The 21,326-nt window shown below is 38.8% G+C and overlaps 3 protein-coding genes across 4 annotated transcripts in view; all 3 read left to right on the top strand.

Annotated features, from left to right (window-relative positions):
* Window positions 1–433: 433 nt before the first annotated feature.
* Window positions 434–21,326, top strand: part of LOC130073570 (zinc finger protein 226-like) — a 130,840-nt gene continuing 109,947 nt past the window's right edge. The window contains exons 1-2 of the mRNA XM_056239050.1: window positions 434–621; window positions 1,327–1,938. Of these exons, the coding sequence (XP_056095025.1) occupies window positions 588–621; window positions 1,327–1,938 (646 nt within the window). The 5' untranslated portion in view covers window positions 434–587. The remainder of the gene's footprint in view (window positions 622–1,326; window positions 1,939–21,326) is intronic.
* Window positions 3,381–4,191, top strand: zgc:174224 (uncharacterized protein LOC100126810 homolog). Its single transcript, XM_056239029.1, has one exon. The coding sequence runs from the start codon at window positions 3,381–3,383 to the stop codon at window positions 4,137–4,139; it is 759 nt and encodes a 252-aa protein (XP_056095004.1). The 3' UTR covers window positions 4,140–4,191.
* On the top strand, window positions 17,168–19,080 carry LOC130073572 (gastrula zinc finger protein XlCGF7.1-like). Of its 2 annotated transcripts, none has more exons than XM_056239056.1 (2): window positions 17,168–17,356; window positions 18,155–19,080. In XM_056239056.1, exon 2 carries the CDS (start codon window positions 18,160–18,162, stop codon window positions 19,018–19,020), a length of 861 nt encoding a protein of 286 aa, XP_056095031.1. In that variant the 5' UTR covers window positions 17,168–17,356; window positions 18,155–18,159; the 3' UTR covers window positions 19,021–19,080. The 2 variants fall into 2 exon arrangements, with proteins under 2 accessions (XP_056095031.1, XP_056095030.1); XM_056239055.1 differs by having other exon boundaries at window positions 17,169–17,343.

The raw sequence follows: 21,326 nt of genomic DNA, 5'->3' as shown, positions 1-21,326 counted from the left end.
CAACAGACTTGAGCAAACGACACGATCATATATTGTGATCATCTACAAGATATAAATTTCATAACAGCATAATCTGTGGAAAAAACATGTTCCATAAAAAAACAAAAACAAGTAGTTAAGTCAAACTCAACTGGCGGGCTATTCTTTTCTTGCAAATTTGTATATTTAATTGTCTAAGTTTATCTTGTCTTTTTTATTTTTACATTGTTTGTATCTGTTTATTGTTATACTCTCAATTTTTTCTATATATTTGCCTATATTTTAATGAGAGGTAAGATACATGTTGGAATAAAGTATGTGGATGAAATTTTTAGAAATAAAAATGTGAATAAGTATAAAACACTTTGCAATTAATTTACGTAAAAGTTATTTTACTATAGATAGATTAACATTAAATACGTCTGAATTAGAATACAAACAAACTCAGTGATTTCTTCTTGATTTTGACAGATCTGCTCCTCCTCCTTCAGTGAAGCTCCTCCCACTGCAATTCTCCAATAAATGCTGGAATATTCCCATCAGCTACAAGTGAAGACGAGCATCAAACCATCAGGAAGAGCTGATATCTGCAAACACAGAGTTCATTGATGGACGGTGAGAACATGAGAGAAGAACAAAGAGGTTGGTGTTTATTCTTTATTCTTCATTAATGAGGCTGAAGAACAGTGAGGTTATAAAGCAGTTCACCAGATTTAGTGTTTGTAGTAGGAAATACCAATAAATAATTATAAATAAACTAATAAATAATATAGTCACTTTCTACAGCCGTGTGAAAAAGAAAGTGCACTCATTTGAATTCTATGGTTTTACGCAGAGGTGGACTGTTTTTTTTGCGGCTGATAGACAAGCCTATCGGTAATCACTCCTGTAGGGTCATGTGTCGTGAAGTTTGACAATTAGTACGATTTCTCTTTACTAGTAGTGATCTGTGAGAGACAAGTATCATCACAAGTAATGTTTTGAAAGTTTTGTTTTCATGGCAAATAAGTATTTATGTTGTGCTGTTTGTTAAAGCAGTATTGCTGTTGAGATCAGGGTGAACTAGATTGTCTTATAATCAGGGTCGTCTTATATTCTGAACAATACGGTAGTTCACACAATTCAGTCATAATTTACTCACCCTCGTTAGTAATAAATTCTGTTGAATCAAAAAAAATTTGTTTCTAAAGCTACTTTTTGTAATGTGTATTTGATGCTTTTCTAATTTAACACAGTAATGACTTTAAATTATCTTTTGAACGTAATTTCTCAGCCAAATTTGATTTGCGATTAATTATTTAAAAAAATGTAGCTGTTTGACAGCCCTACATTTGACTTTTGTTTCAGATGTAATGCTGAAGAATGAGGAGAGTGAAGAGGAGAAACATCATCATGTCAGAACTGGAGAAAAAACTCACTTACAGACTGAAAATATTTCTTTACTGAAAAGAAAAGACAATAAATGTTTCACTTGCAGTCAGTGTGAAAAGAGTTTCACACACACAAAGACTTTATTGGTTCACATGAGGATTCACACTGGAGAGAAACTGCATAAATGTGATCAATGTGGCAAAACATTTTTGTGTGCTTCAGCCCTGAAGATCCACCTCACAGTTCATTCACAGGAGAAACCACATTCATGTTCTTTGTGTGGAAAGAGTTTTTCACGTCTGCCGAATTTAAAAGTTCATCAGAAAAGACATGCTGGTGAAAAAGTTAATGTGTGCTCTGAATGTGGGAAGAGATTTGTTACAACTTCATGTTTGAAACGGCACCAGAGGATCCACACTGGAGAGAAACCTTACAAGTGTTCACACTGCGACAAGAGATTCAAAGATTCAGGATCCCTGAAAACACACGAGAGGATCCACACTGGAGAGAAACCGTATCACTGCACTGCATGTGGGAAGAGTTTCACTCAATTAACTGCTCTACACAGGCATACAAAAAACTATCACTGTAAGTAGTTCATCTTCAGATCCAGCACTTTCAGGTGTGAAGCCGCATCCTCACTTAACTTGATACAATAATACTGTAGAGCAATAAAATCTCTTCAATATGAGGTTACGTTTACAACAATGATGTACTAAAATGTAAAAGTTTTTCTGCGCACACATGACAATGTTCTAAAAACAATCCTGTTGTCAAAATTATTTGTGTAGCTGTTCTCTACTTTCACTTTACATTAGGGATGTCCCGATCAGGTTTTTTTGCCCTCAAGTCCGAGTCATTTGATTTTGAGTATCTACCGATACCGAGTCCCGATCCGATACTTATATAATACATATAAAAAGAATAAAGAAGAGAGAAAAAACAGATCCAGGATGTTCCTTATTTTTTATTTAATTCACCTTATTTTAACATTCAACAACTCGGTTAACAAACAGAGCACTTCTGTGAGGTAGCTTGAACAATCAAGTAATAAATAACATCAAATCTTCACTTTTGGACACCTCAACTTAAAATACCCGGCAGGCATGTAAACAAAAAAAAAATGTTTTAAAAGTGTATAAAAAAATAATGAGAATATATACATTAGGGGTGTAACAGTTGCGGTAAAATTTGCGGTTTGGTTCGATACCATACAGCAAAAAGAAAGAAATGCCAGAGAAATTCCTATTTATTAAAAGAAAAACTATTTTTAAATAAGTTTGAGTTTTCCTACATCTTGAAACTTTCAGGTTTATAAATGGGGTAATCTTTGAAGGATGAACAAATAATGTTTTGGTAATCACATTAAAAATAACATTTAAATATATATTTATATAATATTTGAGTTTTGAAGTGCAACATTAAATCCATGTTCATTCACGGGCGGCACAATGTTTCTCCTGGTGTCCACGTCAGCGCTGTTTGATCTAATAGAGATCTACGGTTAATAACGGAGAAATGTGAATGCTTCTCACTAGATCTCGCAGCGATGTTATTACTTCAGTGGCGAATTCAAATGTTTTCTTCACTGGATCTCTCAGCGCTGTGTCGCTTGATCTCGCGCTGCACAGATGTTGCTGGTCCGAACTGATAAAGGGTCCGTTAAGCACAATATAATGAGTAGCGCAGTTTCGTTCCACTTTCATTACGTTTGCCATCTGATGTTGCGCAACGTTGTGGTGATCGCAGGAAAAATGGTCCTAGGAATCGTTCGGTTTGTATGCGTACCGAACCGGAAGCCTCGAACCGAAACGGTTCAATAATTACGAATACATGTACCGTTACACCCCTAATTTACATATATCCGAGTCCTGATCGGGAGGTAACGTCCGATTCCGATCGAGTCTGAAACCACGTGATCGGGCCCGATTTCGGATCGCTTGATCAGATCGGGACATCCCTACTTTACATTTCTCTCTGATTTATGATTTATTTAAAATGCAACTTTTTTACTTTTCATTTCAGGCCTGATGCTGAAGAATGAGGAGAGTGAAGAGGAGGAAAAAACTCACTCACAGACTGAAAGCATTTCTTTATTGAAAAGAAGAGGTAAGAAATATATCACCTGCCGTCAGTGTGGAAAGAATTTCAAACACACAAGGACTTTTTTGGTTCACATGAGGATCCACACTGGAGAGAAACCGTTCTTATGTGATCAGTGTGGGAAGAGTTTTAGACAACAGGTTGAATTTAAGCAACACATGAACATCCACACTGGAGAGAAACTGCATGAATGTGATCAATGTGGAAAAACATTTTTGAGGGCTTCAAACTTGAAGAATCACCTCTCAGTTCATTCACAGGAGAAACCACATTCATGTTCTTTGTGTGGAAAGAGTTTTTCACTTCTGCAGAATTTAAAAGTTCATCAGAAAAGACATACTGGTGTAAAAGTTCATGTGTGCTTTGTGTGTGGGAAAAGTTTTCTTACAAATTCATGTTTGAAACGGCACCAGAGAATTCACACTGAAGAGAAACCTTACAAGTGTTCACACTGCGACAAGAGATTCAATCGGTCAGGAACCTTGAAATCACATGAGAGGATCCACACTGGAGAGAAACCTTATAAGTGTTCACACTGCGATAAGAGATTCAATTGGTCAGAATCACTGAAAACACACGAGAGGATCCACACTGGAGAGAAACCGTATCACTGCACTCCTTGTGGAAAGAGTTTCACTCAATTATCTTCTTTACGCAGTCATATAAAATACAATCACAGCAAGTAGATCATCTTCAGATCCAGCACTTTCAGGTCTAATGCTGTGTCCTCACCAAACGTGACACAATAACACAGCAGAACAATAAAATATCTTCAATATGAGGATACTTTTACAAGACAACAATGTACTAAAATCAGAAAGAAAAAAAATAGTTTAAATTTAGTTTTTGTGCATTCAGATGACAATGTGGTCAAAATGATCCCAGTTCACTCGGATCTGTGAAAGCGACTAAAAACACTGTATTCTCCTGCCAGGCCAGTAGTTGGCGATGTCACTTTGTAAAAAAAAAAAAAACTCCGCGCCTGTAGATTAAACACGTAATACACATGAAATCACCATTTTCACAAATTCATGTTTTTGTAGTTTACACGGAGACAATAATGATATTATTTTCAAAAACTTTGAAACCCGTTTTCAGTATAAATCTTTCAGGCCAAAACAGCAAAAACACTTTTTAGTTTAGTTTTTAGTTGAAACGGTATCGTGTTAACAGCCTCTAAATCTGTCCTAACCAGCCACAACGATCAACAGGACAAAGAAACATCATCTAACTTTGTCACAATGAATAACGTTCTTTAAGAGAGGTTTTCAATATACATTATGTCTTATTTACTACATGACAATGTGTATCAGAATCGTAGGAGGTCTGAGCGGCTTTATTCCCTGCTGTCGTCTCCACCGGTTTCAAAACATGTCTCTGTTATATTATCATTTTCCACTCGTCCGGCACTTTGGAACGACACAACCTTGTTTCTGCAGAGATGTTTCCTATAACAACATCCACAAAAATTGGCTTTGGACTGACAGTCTGAAAGCAGCTTCAATGTTTTATTCTTGAATATCATTTTGCTTCATGATATAAATTATATCATTATTGTCTGTTACGAGTTTCATTTTATGTCCAATATAATGCATATGTATCACATGTAGTCTGTTTACACATTTATGAGGGAAAGTAGAAGGCTTTTACAGGTTCAAACTCTTGTTCAAGAAGGTGAAGACGAGGCAGATTTTTTTTTTTTTATTGTTTTCAAATCTACTAATTATTCTTCCACTTATGGTGTGTTTAGAAAACCCATGTAAGATATACTTTAATGTATCTTTGAAACTGGCCTTCAGTTTTATTCTCTTGAAATGCTTTGATATCTTGTTAGTCGATAAAGAGACAAACCTGTCTTATTCGTTTCCATTTTTTTTTTTTTTTTTGCTTCAACCAAGTATTAAACTTTTATTGTCTGTTGATTCTTCTTGCATAAGGAATACATAAATGCATAGTTTTAGTTCCATCTAAAAGCAATGAAATATCCTTGTTTTATTTGATCTGTTGGTTCATAGATGTTTTGCCATTGTAAACTAAAGTTGGTGCTTTTTTGACTTGGCATTGCAGTGATGACGTCATCAATTGTGTTGAGTCTTCTGAGGTTTACGGTATTTAGCACAATTGTAAAATATGGGAGAGTGGGGTATGATGAGCCATTTTTAACTTGTGGTCCTCAAGATAAGAGAAAATTAGGCAAAGTACAATGAAAGTATCTAAAGTAATTTCAGGATGTTTTGTCCGAAATCACTTCCCTACTATATAGTAGCATTCAGACTATATAGAACATATTTTTAGCGGTCGTGAAGTAATTACTTATTCAGAATAAATACCTACTCGAGAGTATGCGATTTCAGACACAGCCAGAGTCTTCTGAGGTGAGCAGTTCACAATATTAAGTAATATATAAATTAAACAATTTTTACGCAGTCATTTGTGAGTTGTTTTCATCTGGTTTGTCGCCATTTGTGTGTAACATGAAAGTTATTGTAGTTCTAGACTAAATGTGTGTGTGCATTTATTCATCTCACTTGCACGCAAAAAAAGATTCGATATTTCAAAAAAATTAATAAAATCAGTGAAATGCAGAATTAGAATACTATGCAAACCTACAATAACTAAATAAGTTAAATAACATAAATTTGTATGCATTTAATCTGACTTTATTGACCAATGTACTTGCTTCTAACCTTCGAGGATTCGGTTAAGCCATAAGAAAAAAATATTTTTTTTGTTTTTATTGGTAAAGTAAGTGTTAAACTTTCTTCTCCTGCATCTATTCTTGCGTTATCAGGAATAACAGCAGCGGAAAGGTTGGTTTGAGCTGTTCCTCTACTGTACACACGTGAATCTGCATTCCCTTCAGCCTGAGGATTATTATTTCACTTTTGGTGTGAAAGGGTCTTTACATTTGCCTAAAAATATAACTTTTTTGTTATTATAAAAAAACAAGCCCAGCCCAGGTGGAAAAAAGTAACTAAGTAGGCCTAATTAGTTACTTTTAAGGGAGTAACGCAATATTGTAATGCATTACTTTTCAAAGTAACTTTCCCCAACACTGGTTATGAGCAATTAGAGTTTCAAATTATGTTAAATTTTTATATTTATGTGGCTGTGTTTGTTTTTTGTGTGGAACGAATCACGCTGACAGCAGGTGTACGGTCACTCGAGATTTCACTTTTCTGGGACAGACAAAACTGGGACAAACACGACCAAAGGCTGGTTACTGTTCATCAACGTTGCAGAAGTCAGTAGCGAGAGATGTGAGACTGTTGCGCATTACATTTTCTCAAAGTGATCATGGACATATAGTGGACAACACTCTTAATAAAGCATACAATAAAAACATAAAACACTGTTATCATTTCTCATTAATTAACATTAAAGCAGGGAAACTATAAACTTAAGTAACCATTATTTTACATATTTTGGAATAACTGAAACAGAAAGGGAAGAACACAACCCTAAAATGGCACAGTAACAGTTCAGCTTGTGCGTGCGTGCATACAACATTGTGTGCTAATGCTAATACTCAATAGAGTGGTAGAGGTATGGCCAAAGTAAGCATTTTACAACTTCCGTCCCAAAGTCAATGGGTTTTTTGAATGGGTTTTTGGTTAAATGGCTGAAATAAGATCTGTGGTGAACACAAGCTGAAGACACTTTCACATTTTATACTATGACATAAAATACATCACTATTATCCCTCTCGTGATTTTTTTAAGCTGTTACGTCTTGAAAAATGTGGCTGCTAACAAGTTTGTTTGTTTATTTATAAAGCACAATTAAAACAACATAATGTTGACCAATGTCCTTTACAATCACAATAAAATTACACAAATAAAATGCACTTTCAGACAAACTCATTTTTGGCCAAACAAGTGTCTAAATTGGACTACAGACACTGTCGAGGAGATCATGCTGCTGAACTGCTAAACTTAGTCTGCTTTAGTCCGTTTTTATAGCATCAAATAACTAACTAAAAACAAACTTATTTTAAAAACAAACACTTGAAATTACATCAGCGTGATAAAAACTACAGTAAATGACAGAAATCATCTTTGGAAAAACGATATTTGAAGTGTAATTTAATTGTTTAGTTGGTCTCACGTCCTGTTGAATAACACGGGGAGGCGGGGTTTATGACCTATACAAGGACCGGTCACCGGGGGGCGATCGAGACGCTTTGGCTTCACTTTTCAGGGTTTGTACGGCACGCTTGATGTCAACCTGCCTCAGAACACAACACACACTCCTCCACAGGTCACCTACGCTCACTCTCACCCTCTCACCTATCCTCTTTGTTCTCATACACACTTCCTCCACCTGATCAATTTTCAACACTATACTAACAGTGCAACTGATACTCTTTTCTCCACTTTAACATCCTTGGACAACTTCTGCCCCCTTTCCTCCAGGCCAGCCCGCGCCACACTCTCTGCCCCATTGGTTTTCTGATGTTCTCAGGAGCGGACTTTACCATTAGGCAAAGGTCGGCAATTGCCTTGGGCCCCAGGGGCCCCCAAAATGCCCCATTAACTTATGCTTAAGTTTTTTTTTTTTTTTACTTTTCGCAAATTATATATTTCTAAAAAAAAAACATTCATTAGTGTCGCAGACAGGAGGGGGCCCCCCACCTCACTACATTGGACTATTCCATTATCTCACTTATTGCGCATCTGCGAAAGTGACAAGGCTTTAATGCGCCAAAAAACTGACGGAGAAAAAGAAGTGATTGACAGACAGAGTGTACAGAGTAGTAGACAGAGTAAAAATGAAGCGGAGCTACCCAAGCAGTGCTGAAAAAAGCAGGAAGCGGGAGGAAAGCAAAACGTTTTTAGCAAAATTGCCGAAGGAAGGTAATAAACTTTTTTGTGATGCCCGCTGACAATGACAACAACGCTAACGATACAACCACCATCACGACCGTTAGCAATGATGCTAGCAAGGAGGAGCTACCCATTGCTGCCGACAGTGCCAGGTAGATTAGCTTTACCTGCCTATCCACCATTCAGTCAGTACATTTTTTTTTGTTCTCTTTTAAAGATCGGATGGGGGGCCCATACTACCTTCGCCTTGGGCCCCCAATTTGCTAAATCCGCCACTGGATGTTCTCCGCGAACATCGTTCTAAACTCGGGTGCAGATAAGAAGTGGCGCAAATCGAAAGATCCTACTGACCTTGGTCTTTATCAATCCCTCCTCTCGTCCTTCTCTGCTAATATCTCACAACAAAATTAACAATTCTTCTGACTCTCGCATGCTTTTGAAAACCTTCTCAACTCTCCTCCTCCTCCTCCTCCATCAACCCTAACAGCTGAAGATTTTGCCACACTCTTCATAAATAAAACAACCACCATCAGCGGCCAATTTACCAATCCACATACTGACACACACATTTACCAGCTAACATACACATTTTACCCTCCTTCTCTCTACTTTCAGAGGCAGAAGTCTTCAAACTCCTCCTTTCCAATCGCCCTACCACCTGTCCGCTTGATCCTACATTCCAAAGGATAAGAGAAAATGCCTCTTCTGGAATCTACTTGCTGCACTAACTGCCAGAGACTTTCACAAAGGATTGCAGTTCTTGAAACAAAGTTACTTGTGGGACCACCAAACCAGGCGGAAAACACAACAGAGCTTCGTCATGGACGTCCTCTGCATACAGCCGGTGAGTCCCATGAATCTAGTCCTCCTCGACAGGCCATACTGAGTGTAGAGAAACAAGCCGATCGACTTACAAATCGATGGCACAAACAGGGAGCGAGACCCAAAGGCACTCGAGACATCAGATTGTCACGAGCATCACATATTGCTGCAGTAGCATCCTCTACCCCAGATACGGCTCTGACAAGGATTGCAAACACTGGTCTCCTACCACCGCCTATACATCTTGAGAACAGATTTGAAGTATTAATGAATGAGGAATCCCTGAATGTGATGAATGTGATCGAACACAGACTGAATCAGCCAGTAGCTAACACTGCTAACTGGCGCTCAAGATCGAGCAGACAGCGGCACTCAGCTCAGAGCGCAGCCGAGCACAGGACTCTGATAGTGGGTGACTCCACAATCAGAAACATTATTAGCAGGAATACAACTATGTGCTGCCTTCCACAAGCAACGACTTCTGATGTAAATAGGGAACTTAAGAACATTCTGATGAAACATAAGACTGCAAATCGACTCATCATTCATGTGGGGAAAAATGATATCCATAAAGAGCAGTCAGAACTCCTTAAGAAGGATTTCAATGAACTTTTTGAAACACTTAAAAGACTGAAAGTTCAGACATTCATCAGTGGACCACTCCCAGCAAGAGGAACAAACAGGTTTTCACGGTTGCTTGGGCTCAACACATGGCTGCAAAAAAACTCACTACACCGCCGCTCCCCATGTTAAAGTGTGGAATGATGGCTAAGCCGCGCGCGCCCCCTAATTTACTCGCGGCCGTCGCGGGGAGGAGTTTCCTCATCTCAGCTCGTACAGGCACACACAAACAGTCAATTCGGAGAGAAATAAAACGCACATAAATTTAAATGTAAAACCGAAAAAACGCAATTCACAAGCGCGTATTGAACCGTGGATGTCGTACCGAACGGTTCAATACTATATTGAGAATTGTGGCATCCCTAATATCTACTTCTCCCTCAATCATCCTTCTGCAGTGTGCGACAATCTACTCAACCTGAATAGCACACACACACCTGGACACAGTATGAATGACCACTGGACTTCACTTCAGCACCTGAATGGACATGCGGTTGACATATCACACAAGGACAATGATAACACCATGCAGCCACAACAACTTCTGCTCACGGACACAATCTCAGCAGAGCTCTGCCCACAGAACTCACCACAGACAGACCGGGACATATTAGAACTGCTCCAAGATTCAGCTGCCAACGACAACTTTCTGGAAAACAGCGAGGTAAACCAGGCCAGCATATTACAGCCTCCGATAACACCAGAGCAACAGCCCCTCTCCCCAGACATGTTATCCCTCTCTCCAGCATCTCCACTTCTGTGCTTCTCAGAGAAAATGGTAAAACTGGTGTATGCTGGAACCAAACTATCCCACTCTTTCGCTGCAAGCCCCCAGATGTCAACCAAAAAACGGCAGGCCCCACAACCACCAAAGCCTGCAGGCCCAGCTCGCCCTCCCCTCCTCCTGTGAGAGCTCTTCGGCCTCTGCCACAGCGCCAGGGCCCACACCCTCCTCCATCGGCTCGCGGTGAACCAAAAACAACTGATACACGCTCTCAGTGATATGTGTCGGGTCCCCGCTATTATAACAGTAACTTTCTTAAATGTTTACAAAACAAGCGGGAACCCAGTGTGCCTGAATCTTTCTCTATTGCTGTTCATGATAGAAAATCTAAGGCCTTTAAAAGCCGTACAGCAAACCCATCTAAATTGGTGCCCATTACGCGCCAAACCAAGATTGCTGTGGGGACAAAAAGTAAGACTGTTAAGTTAGCACTTTTAAACATCCGCTCACTTAAAAATAAATCACTTCTAGTCAACGATTTAATAACCACATACAACCTGGACTTTATGTTTCTAAATTAAACTTGGCTAGAAGACAGCTGCAGTGGAACAGTCCTCAATGAAACATCCTCTCCTAACTTTACTTTTCTGAGTGTCTGCAGAGCGGGTAATAGAGGCGGGGGCTTAGCTGCTCTTTTTAAAGATGTCTATGAATGTAAGCAAATATCATTTGGGAATTACCCGTCTTTCAAATATCTGGGTATTGTGTTAAAAGGTGCTCCACGTATTTTACTTATCATTATTTACAGGCCTCTAAAATACTCTCCAGCCTTTGCTGAGGACTTTACAGAACTGCTATCAACCATTTCCTCAGAGTTTGACTGTTTTGCCATTGCTGGAGATTTTAACATTCACATAGATAATGCAGAAAACAATATGGCAAAAGAAATCACAACTGTTTTAAAAACTTTTGATCTGACTCAGCATGTACATGGTCCCACACACAATCGTGGACACACTCTAGATTTACTTATTAGTAAGGGTCTAAACATCTCATCGATTGTTGCACTTTCTGATCATTTCTGTATTTTCTTTGATATATTGATCTCTCCTGTCATTGAAGCTAGATCTGTGTCTGTCAAGAAGAGATGCTTAAATGAGAACACTAGTGTGCTATTCATGAAGGCCATATCTTTAAAACCAAGCATATCTGCTGACTCTGTTGATTTTCTCCTTGATTCTTTTAACTCAAAAGTTAAAAGTGTAATTGATGATATTGCTCCTGTGAAAGTCAGGAAGAGTGGTAGACAAAAAGCACCTTGGAGAAACTCAACAGCTGTGCAAAATATGAAAAGACAATGCAGAAGAGCAGAGCGCATGTGGCGGAAGACAAAACTTGTAGTCCATTATAACATCTACAAAGACAGCATCCATGCTTTTCATATGGTACTAGGCAAAGCTAGATAGACTTTCTTCTCGAATATTATAAACAGAAACTTTGCACAACACACGCACTCTTTTTGCTACTGTAGAGAGACTGACAACCCCCCCAAGCCAGATTCCCAGTGAAATGCTCTCCGACAGCAAGTGTAGTGAGTTTGCTTCTTTCTTCTCTGAGAAAATCAATAATATCAGAAAGGTGATCAGCACATCATTGAGTTGCTCGGGGGTCAGACAGATCAGACCACAACCTGAGAAAGTAGTTACCATGTCTGTTTTCGAAGAAATTGAAGGCACAATTTTGGAAGAAACCGTACAGCACCTTAAAACATCAACCTGCGCCCTTGACGCACTTCCCACATCTTTTTTCAAGAGTGTGTTAAACAGCTTAGAAGCAGATCTCCTAGAAGTGGTAAATGCCTCACTTATCTCTGGGAGTTTTCCAAAGTCCCTGAAAACTGCAAGCAACTATAGACCGATCTCAAATATTCCTTTCATAGGCAAGATCATTGAAAAAGTTGTCTTCAATCAGCTGAACAAATTCTTAAGCTCGAATTGATACTTTGACAATTTTCAATCTGGTTTCCGATCGCATCACAGCACAGAGACAGCGCTCATAAAGATAATAAACGATATTCGCTTAAATGCTGATACAGGGAAATTATCCGTACTGGTACTACTCGACCTCAGTGCTGCATTTGACACCGTCGATCACGACATACTTCTTGACAGGCTGGAAAACTGGGTGGGGCTTTCTGGGACAGTCCTAAAATGGTTCAGGTCATACTTAGAAGGGAGAGGTTATTATGTGAGTATAGTAGACCATAAGTCTGAGTGGACATCCATGACATCCGGAGTCCCTCAAGGCTCAATTCTTGCACCACTCCTGTTCAACCTGTATATGCTCCCAATGAGCCAAATAATGAGAAAGAACAAAATTGCTTACCACAGCTATGCAGACGACACACAGCTCTACTTAGCCCTATCGCCTAACGATTACAGCCCCATTGACTCCCTGTGCCAATGCATTGATGAAGTAAACAGTTGGATGTGCCAAAACTTTCTTCAGTTAAACAAAGACAAAACTGAAGTTATTGCGTTTGGAAACAAAGAGGAAGTTCTCAAGGTGAATGCATACCTTGACGCTAGGGGTCTAACAAACTAAAAATCAAGTCAGGAATCTTGTTTGTCTCTAGAGTCAGACCTTAGTTTCAGTAGTCATGTCAAAGCAATAACTAAATCAGCATACTATCATCTGAAAAATATTGCAAGAATTAGATGCTTTGTTTCCAGTCAAGACTTAGAGAAACTTGTGCATGCTTTTATCACAGCAGGGTGGATTATTGTAATGGACTCCTCACTGGCCTTCCTAAAAAGACCATAAGACAGTTGCAGCTCATACAGAACGCTGCTGCCAGGATTCTGAGCAGAACCAGAAAATATGAACATATCACACCAGTCCTCGGGTCTTTACACTGGCTCCCCGTTACATTTAGGATTGACTTTAAAGCTGCTGTCCGTAACTTTTTTAAGTTAAAAATAATCCAAATTAATTATTTAAAAAAAACATCTTCAGCCAGTGTTCAAAACTATCTGCTTGCCATAGCTAGATTCAAAACGGTTAGCTTGTAATAATGATTTTAATTCCAGTGGTACTGGTGGGTTTTCGCTGGAAATTCGAGCATGTCTTTGCGTCATTACGTCACACCCGTACACATAAAGAAGGAGTTTCGGCTAGCCGGCTATACTGCGCGTGAGGAGATGTAACGTTAGAGATGTATAGGCTTTTCTCGCAGCACTTTACATGATTAAACTTATGGCGGATCCAGAAAGATGCAGACAACAATCATCAGTGTCAACTGGAGATTAACCAGTTATAAAACCCAAAAGACTTCGTACTTCGGATTTAAGGTGGAAAGAGAAAGAAACCGTCTCATGCGAACACAAGGATACACATCGGTGGGGCTTTTGAAAGGTGCGTGAACTCCCGAAGGGGTTCGAAACGGAAGAAGAGAAAGCTTTTTCTGCTGAACAAGTAAGACATTTCAATAGTTCAATCGTGTAACAGTACGTTTTCTTAATTCACACAGTTATGGAGTTTCCTTTGTTGTCCCTTTCTCGTTTAGCTATTATGGAGAATATGAATTCTGAACTACACAGGTAATCATAAAACACATTAAATAACGTTAGTCACGCAATGCTGTTGTTAACATGAACAATTTGAGAACAAAGTAGGCTATGATTTGCACGGTTGCTGTAAATCGCGCTGATTAAATCTAACGATCGCTTGTCATGTCGAATGCTTTTCCCCCTTAGTTGGTCAGATCAAAAATGGATGTTACTTACTTGTTCAGAAGACATTTTCCGGTGAAAATTCTTATGTTGGTCAAGCTTTCAAAAAGTGAATCTGTGATTCTGTATGACAGTATCCACACAGCGCGGTGACTGACAGCACCACTCGCCTCAAAACACTGTGTTCATTCGCGCTGTTTCATGCCGATTTACAACCCACGTAAAGATGATAATTCCGCGAATCACTGCAGTTACAGATTTCGAACAGAGATGGCGACAAAAAGGGAAAAAGCTACGGACTGCAGCTTTAAAGTATTATTACTGGTATATAAATAATTCAATGGGTTAGGACCTCAATATATTGCAGATATGCTCACTGAATATAAACAGATCACTCAGATCATTGTGATCACATCAGCTAGAAATACCAAGGATTCACTCTAAGCATGGAGAGCCTGCTTTTAGCTATAATGCCAGCCGCAGCTGAAACCAGCTTCCAGAGGAGATCAGAATGTGCTCCTACAGTGGTCACATTCAAATCCAGACTCAAAACACATCTGTTTAGCTATGCATTTACTGAATGAGCACTGTGCCACTGTTCGTACGACTGTTTTTACTGTACTGGTTTTGTCTTTGTTTGTTTTTTATTTTTTTAATAATCTCTGGAAGAGATTTTGAAGGAGAGTCTTCACTCCGATGAGGCGAGTGAAGGAGTAAGTTAGTTATACTGCTGACAGTATAAGAAGTCGCTGAGAGCGTAGTTAAGGGTAACGGCAGCAGACAGCGCACGCGAAGTGGGAATTACTGGTGTAGCACCACCCCAGCAGAGTACGTCCCTGGGCTTGAGGTCCAGTGGCACCGTAAACCGGCTCAATCTCTTCCATCATCTCAGATAGGGGTGGACCAGTACTACTTTATTTTATTTTTTATTCTAAACTGTTTTAATTAGTCTTATTTGTTTTGATTATTTTAATTTCTTCTATGTAAAGCACTTTGAATTGCCATTGTGTATGAAATGTGCTATATAAATAAACTTGCCTTGCCTTGCCTTGATCCTATTCCCACTAATCTACTTCAAGCCATTTCTTCCTCAGTTGTACCTGCACTCACACATATCATGAACACCTCTCTTCACACTGGTACCTTTCCCACAGCTTTTAAGCAGGCTCAGGTAACCCCACTGCTTAAGAAACCCACTCTAAAGCCAGCACATCTGGAAAATTACAGACCGGTATCCCTCCTTCCATTCGTCGAGAAAACACTTGAACGAGTTGTTTTCAACCAGATCTCTTCCTTTCTTACACAGAACAACCTCTTGGACAACAATCAGTCTGGTTTCAAAAGCAGACACTCAACTGAGACTGCCCTGCTCTCAGTAACTGAAGCTCTGAGACTGGCAAGAGCAGCTTCCAAATCCTCAGTTCTCATCCTGCTGATTGAGTGTTTGTAGTAGGGAAAACTCTTAAGTGTTTCCTCTAGGATTTTTTCCAGCTGTGGTGGCATTTTAAGACATTTAGTCATTTAGCAGACGCTTTTATCCAAAGCGACTTACATCTGAGGACTAAACCAAGCGAGTCATTGTAAAAAGGCAAAAACAACGCAAGAAGTGCTCAAAACACCAAGTTCAAACATTGCTCAGAGAAGCATAAGACAGACAAGTGAGGATTTAAAGATAGGTTTTTTTTTCCGTTTTTTTATGAAACACTATTTCTCATTATTAAATTAAAAACTTATTTTCCTTAGGCTAGTTATCTCATGTTCACGTTTCCCTCATTCATGTGTTGAGCACTACCTCAAGGAGCCAGGTAGTAGCGATGCTTGGAGCAGGGGAATCTATCTAGAGCGCCTTATTTTATTCATTAAAATATCGATATTAAGCTCCAGAATATCAATTATCTTATCGCAGCCGCAGGGAGAAGGCCAACAATATATCGCCATATTGATCATTTGTCTCACCCTACCAGATTGGATTTTTGGTTGTACTGCGGGTCACTTCTTTATGCAACTGTGTGTAACCATAGCCTATGTTTATTAATATACATTTTATTGTATTTTCTGTTTCAGAAAACCACACACACACACAAACACACCTATTTGTCATATTAATACCTGTAAACCATCATCATCTCCATGTACCTGACTCCTCCTCAATAAATACTCAAAACTGCACCATTGGATTTGCCTATTCCTTCTGACCGAGGAAGACTCAGTTGACGAGCAATCCACAATCAGCCGCAGACGCACACGGCCTCTCACAACGACCTTTGTTTGTCAAAAAACAGTAGTAATTCGGCCGGGGATTGACATTGACATTCTGGATTCGGACGGCAATAAAATCAATGACCCCATGAGAAACAATTACCGTCCAAATAGGGCTTATGGTGACATATGATGTTATAAAAATAGAAAAAAAATATCAACAGCCTGAAAACAATACTCAACGGCTGCAAATAAGCTATAAATCATTGTTGTGACAAATTTAACCTCTTAAGTTTTAGATTTTATCACAAGTTAAAATTGTAGTTTTAAAAACCATTTGTGTTGGGTGAGACTATACAAAGTATACAAATATGACCATGCAAGAAAAAGACATAGGAGACAGAGTAATCATTTATTTCTTACAAAAAACATCAGATTTCTGTATCTAAGTGAGTGTTTGCCACATTGAGTGTTTTCTGAGTGTTTGCCACATTGAGAAAGTTGTAGGCTATAGGCTCACCCCTTCATTTATGTGCATTGTGTTGATTTATTGATTTTTATTGGACATATTAAAAAAAATTGCTCTGAATGTTGTATTTCCCATTAAATTGTGCCCACTTTTGTCCATGAAAGACCAATTACGTTTTTTCAACCACTTAACATTTTTTAATCAAGTTTTTTTTTTTAAATGTGTGTTTGTTCAGGTGTCAAACTTGTGAAAAGTAGCCAAGAGTGGACCTCTCAGATAAAGCCAAGACGTGGACCTCTCAGATGTGTTTCACCCTACACATGACTGAGATTTAATTATTGTTTACTTTAAGTTTTAGAGTTATTTTAGTGTATGTTATAAATGTTATTTTTGTATGAATTGTTCTTTTGTAAGAATGGGCGCGTTTATCTCGCATCACCGCGCTGACGTCATCATTAGTTTCCTTCCTCGTTCAGCGCGTTTGTTGTGTCTTCTGAGGTGAGTTCTGCAGGTCAGATATTTCGCGTATTTATACATCCATAAAATACAGAGTTTACACAGTTTGTTTCTGCAACATTTACAGGGTTATTTCTGAATTGTTTTCATTGGATAAAGCGCCAAATATGCGTCTTTTCTGGCGTCTGTAGACTGATGTTTACTGATTTACCATACGAACATCTGAGTAAAATGTTGAAATCATTCAAACTGGACGATTTTATCATATGTTTCATTTTGAGAGTGATAATGTAGTGTTAATGAATGTATAATCTCAAACTTTTAAGTTTTGATCTGTGAGGAAATTTCATGGGGATGGAAACATTTATATTGCTGTCTTGGTTTTTTACGTGACAACAATAAATTAATGATGAACATAATCAGTTATGCACGGTTAATGGCAGGAATCAGAAAAAAACAAACTTTAAAAATGGGTGTCATATTGTTGTAGTGTTTATGTTTGTCAGATGTGATATGTAATACTATAATCTTTTATAATAGATTATTTATAATATTTAAGGGTATATTCTGACGGTCTGAACTCAAACGTTTTCTTTTTACTGCAGAGACCCAAAATTACTTCAGAATAACTATAATGCCCAAAGTTTACAGTGCAAATATGCACAATAATGTGAACATATGAATGAAATGCGCTGCCACTTCCCACGTTTTTTAACTGAATTATTCTTTTTCTAATGCTCACATCAGTTGACAAATAAATGATAGAATATTCCCATCAGCCTTCAATATACCTCATTTGTGGAAATCAATTTATAAAAATGCATTCAAATTATGACTTTTATTTTCATTTCAGGCCCGATGGAGGAAAATGAGGAGATTGGAGAGGAGAAACATCATGTCAAAACTGAAGAAAAAACTCCCTCACAGACTGAAAGTATTTCTTCACTGAAAAGAGACAAGAAATATTTCATCTGCCATAAGTGTCTGAGTTGTTTCACACGACAAGAAGACCTTCAGGAACACATGATCATCCACACTATTGAGAAAGTGCATGAATGTGATCAATGTTGGAAAACATTTGTATGTGCTTCATCCCTAAAGAGCCACCTCAGAGTTCATTCACAGGAGAAACCATATTTATGTTCTTTGTGTGGGAAGAGTTTTAAATACAAACGAAGTCTCGAGGTTCACACGAGAGTCCACACTGGAGAGAAACCGTTCATATGTGATCAGTGTGGGAAGAGTTTTACAGAATCATCAAACCTTCAGGAACACATGAACATCCACACTGGAGAGAAACCATATGAATGTGATCAATGTGGCAAAATATTTTCGAGGGCTACAGGCCTATCGACCCACATGTTAGTTCATTCACAGGAGAAACCACATTCATGTTCTTTTTGTGGAAAGAGATTTCCACGTCTGCAGAGTTTAAAATTTCATCAGAAAATACATACTGGTGAAAGAGATCATAAGTGCTTTGAGTGTGGGAAGAGTTTTATTACCGGTATACGTTTGAAACAACACTGGAGGACTCACACTGGAGAGAAACCTTACAAGTGTTCACACTGCGACAAGAGATTTCGTCGTTCAGAACATGTGAAAACACACGAGAGGATCCACACTGGAGAGAAACCGTATCACTGCACTCCTTGTGGGAAGAGTTTCACTCAATTATCTTCTCTACGCAGTCATATAAAATACAATCACAGTAAGTAGCTTATCTTCAGATCCAGCACCTTCAAATCACTTTGTAAAGAAATACTGAATACGTAATACGCATGTGCATGATTTCACAGTTTTCTCAGATTCACATTTTGTAGTTTACATTAAGATAAATGTTTCTTTTTAATACTTTTGAAAACTGCATTTTAAGGCACCCAAAACGCAGGTGTCATGCAAATGGATGGCTAAACGCATACATTTTTAATTTTAGTTTAAACCGGTGTTGTTTAAATGGCCCCAAAATCTGTGTAACCACCCTGCTGAAAAAAACAATACAAACCCTTTGAAAGAATTTGTAATGGTTATAATGGGAATTGTATTGGTTTGAATGGAAACTAAAAAGGTCTGTGTAACAAAACCAGCTCAAAGTCCAATCAAAAATAGCTAAAAACAAGCCCAGTGACCATATAATATCAAAACTCAACATGTGCCAATACCATACCTAAAATACATATTTTACTGTTAATGTTATGCGTTATAAACAATTTCATCTTGAAAATCACTAGTAGGAATCATAAGCAGTCTATTCTCATAAGGGAGCTCAAAGGCCCCTTTCTCACAAAATTAATATTCTAGTCAAATTTTATCATTGGTAGAATGTATCATGTTTCAATAAATGCATGTCAGTGAATTACAATAATATGTCAAACTGTCTAAATCTCTGGTGGAAAAAACAGCAAACTTGGCAACACTGCTGCTGAAACCATTAGGTGATGGTTTTAATGGTTAATGCTAGTTTGTAATGTTATTTTAGTAGGGGTGTAATGATATATCAAGATATTGTGATATAAAAATGTGACAATGAATCGTCGATGTAAACGAAATGATGGGCGATATAGTTTTTTTCAAGGCTCAGCTTACTGTATTTCGAAGGTATAATTCACCCAAAAATATAAATTCTGACATCAAGTACTCACCCTCATGTCGTTTCAAACCTATAAGAATTTTGTTAATCTTCCAAGCACAAATGAAGATATTTTTTATGAAGCCTGAGAGTATAAAGGTTAGTGATGCACCGATGTGAAAATTGTGGCCGATAACCGATAGTAATATTGCTGTTATGGCCGATACCGATATTTACCGATGTCGATATCTCTGTATAGAAAACACATAGCGAGGATTAGGGCTGCGTGATATTGGTAAAAAATTACATTGCGATATTTTTAGCTTTTTAGAGAAGATAAGGCAACGTTATTTAGCACAATTCACAACCAGCGGTAGTTGGCAGGAAAAAAAAAAACTTCAGTCTTCCGACTTTTTACCATCGTGTATTCTCAAAGATATTCAGTCAACTCAATTCATTAATATGCGCGAGGGAGGGAGACAGTTTGAAGACGGTGAGAGCGCGCGGGCGCGACCGGGGCTTTCCCTCTCTGCTCGTTCTCTCAGTTAAACAAGCGCAGCAGTCAGTCATCTACATCACTCACCGGTCAAATAAGGCTTTGGCGGGACAAAAATACGCCTTAGGCCGGATTCACATATAGCACCTAAAAACGCGTAGAAAACGCTGGGCGCGCCGCATTCTCCTTTTTCCAAAGCGCTAGGGCGGTTGCGCTCTGGTTGGTTCTTGTCACGTGACCTACGGTGTGCTTATGGTGCGCTTGCGGCATTCTGAAAAGTTGAGATGTTTTTATCTCGATGCGGTGCGGACGCGCTTGGAAAAAACGAGCGCGTCGCACCGTGACCGCGTCGCTTCCGTTATGACCGCGCGCCTACATTTGAAATAACGAACTTGAGCGCTAAAGACGCGATATGTGAGCAGGCCCTTAGTAAAGCCCCGTACACACCGGGACGAATATCGGCGCGCGTTATTCGTCAGTGTTTTTAAACACGTTTTTTGTGTTCACACCCAAGCGATTTTCGCTGACGATGAGCCGAGTGAACATGCAAATTCATTCCCTGACATTAGATGGCGCTTAATGTAAAACAGAAATAGTCCTATTTTGTAGTCGCTGTTGCGTTTATCATAGTTCTTTATATTCCGACACCAACGAGACCAGCAGCTCTACATTCATCTTGCCTCGCATCTTCCTCGTATTATTTCTTCCCGGCAGTGTAGCCCATAGATATCCATAATAAAGGCCATATTTGGCCAGCAGCGCGGACGAGACATCTAGGCTTTATTATGGATATCTATGGTGTAGTAGACGCTACTTGGCGTATATCTTTTTCGCCGTTACGTATGTGTGCTCGGCAAGACCGGTTTGTGTTTGAGCGCCCCCAAGTTGTGTTTTACTGTAACTTCAGAAGCTCCAGACACGTGAGCAAAAGCGCCAATCTCATTGGTCGGATAGTTATTG

This window comes from Rhinichthys klamathensis, unplaced genomic scaffold (assembly GCF_029890125.1).
Source record: "Rhinichthys klamathensis goyatoka isolate OS25496 unplaced genomic scaffold, OSU_Roscu_1.1 h1tg000552l_1, whole genome shotgun sequence".
Lineage (NCBI taxonomy): Eukaryota > Metazoa > Chordata > Actinopteri > Cypriniformes > Leuciscidae > Rhinichthys > Rhinichthys klamathensis.
Note: the sequence above shows the minus strand (reverse complement) of the source record. Positions and strands in the feature narration are given on the sequence as shown.

Excerpts from the sequence above, each read along its gene's own strand:
- zgc:174224 (XM_056239029.1), top strand. The coding sequence starts at position 3,381 with ATGCTGAAGAATGAGGAGAGTGAAGAGGAGGAAAAAACTCACTCACAG.
- LOC130073572 (XM_056239056.1), top strand. The coding sequence starts at position 18,160 with ATGGAGGAAAATGAGGAGATTGGAGAGGAGAAACATCATGTCAAAACT.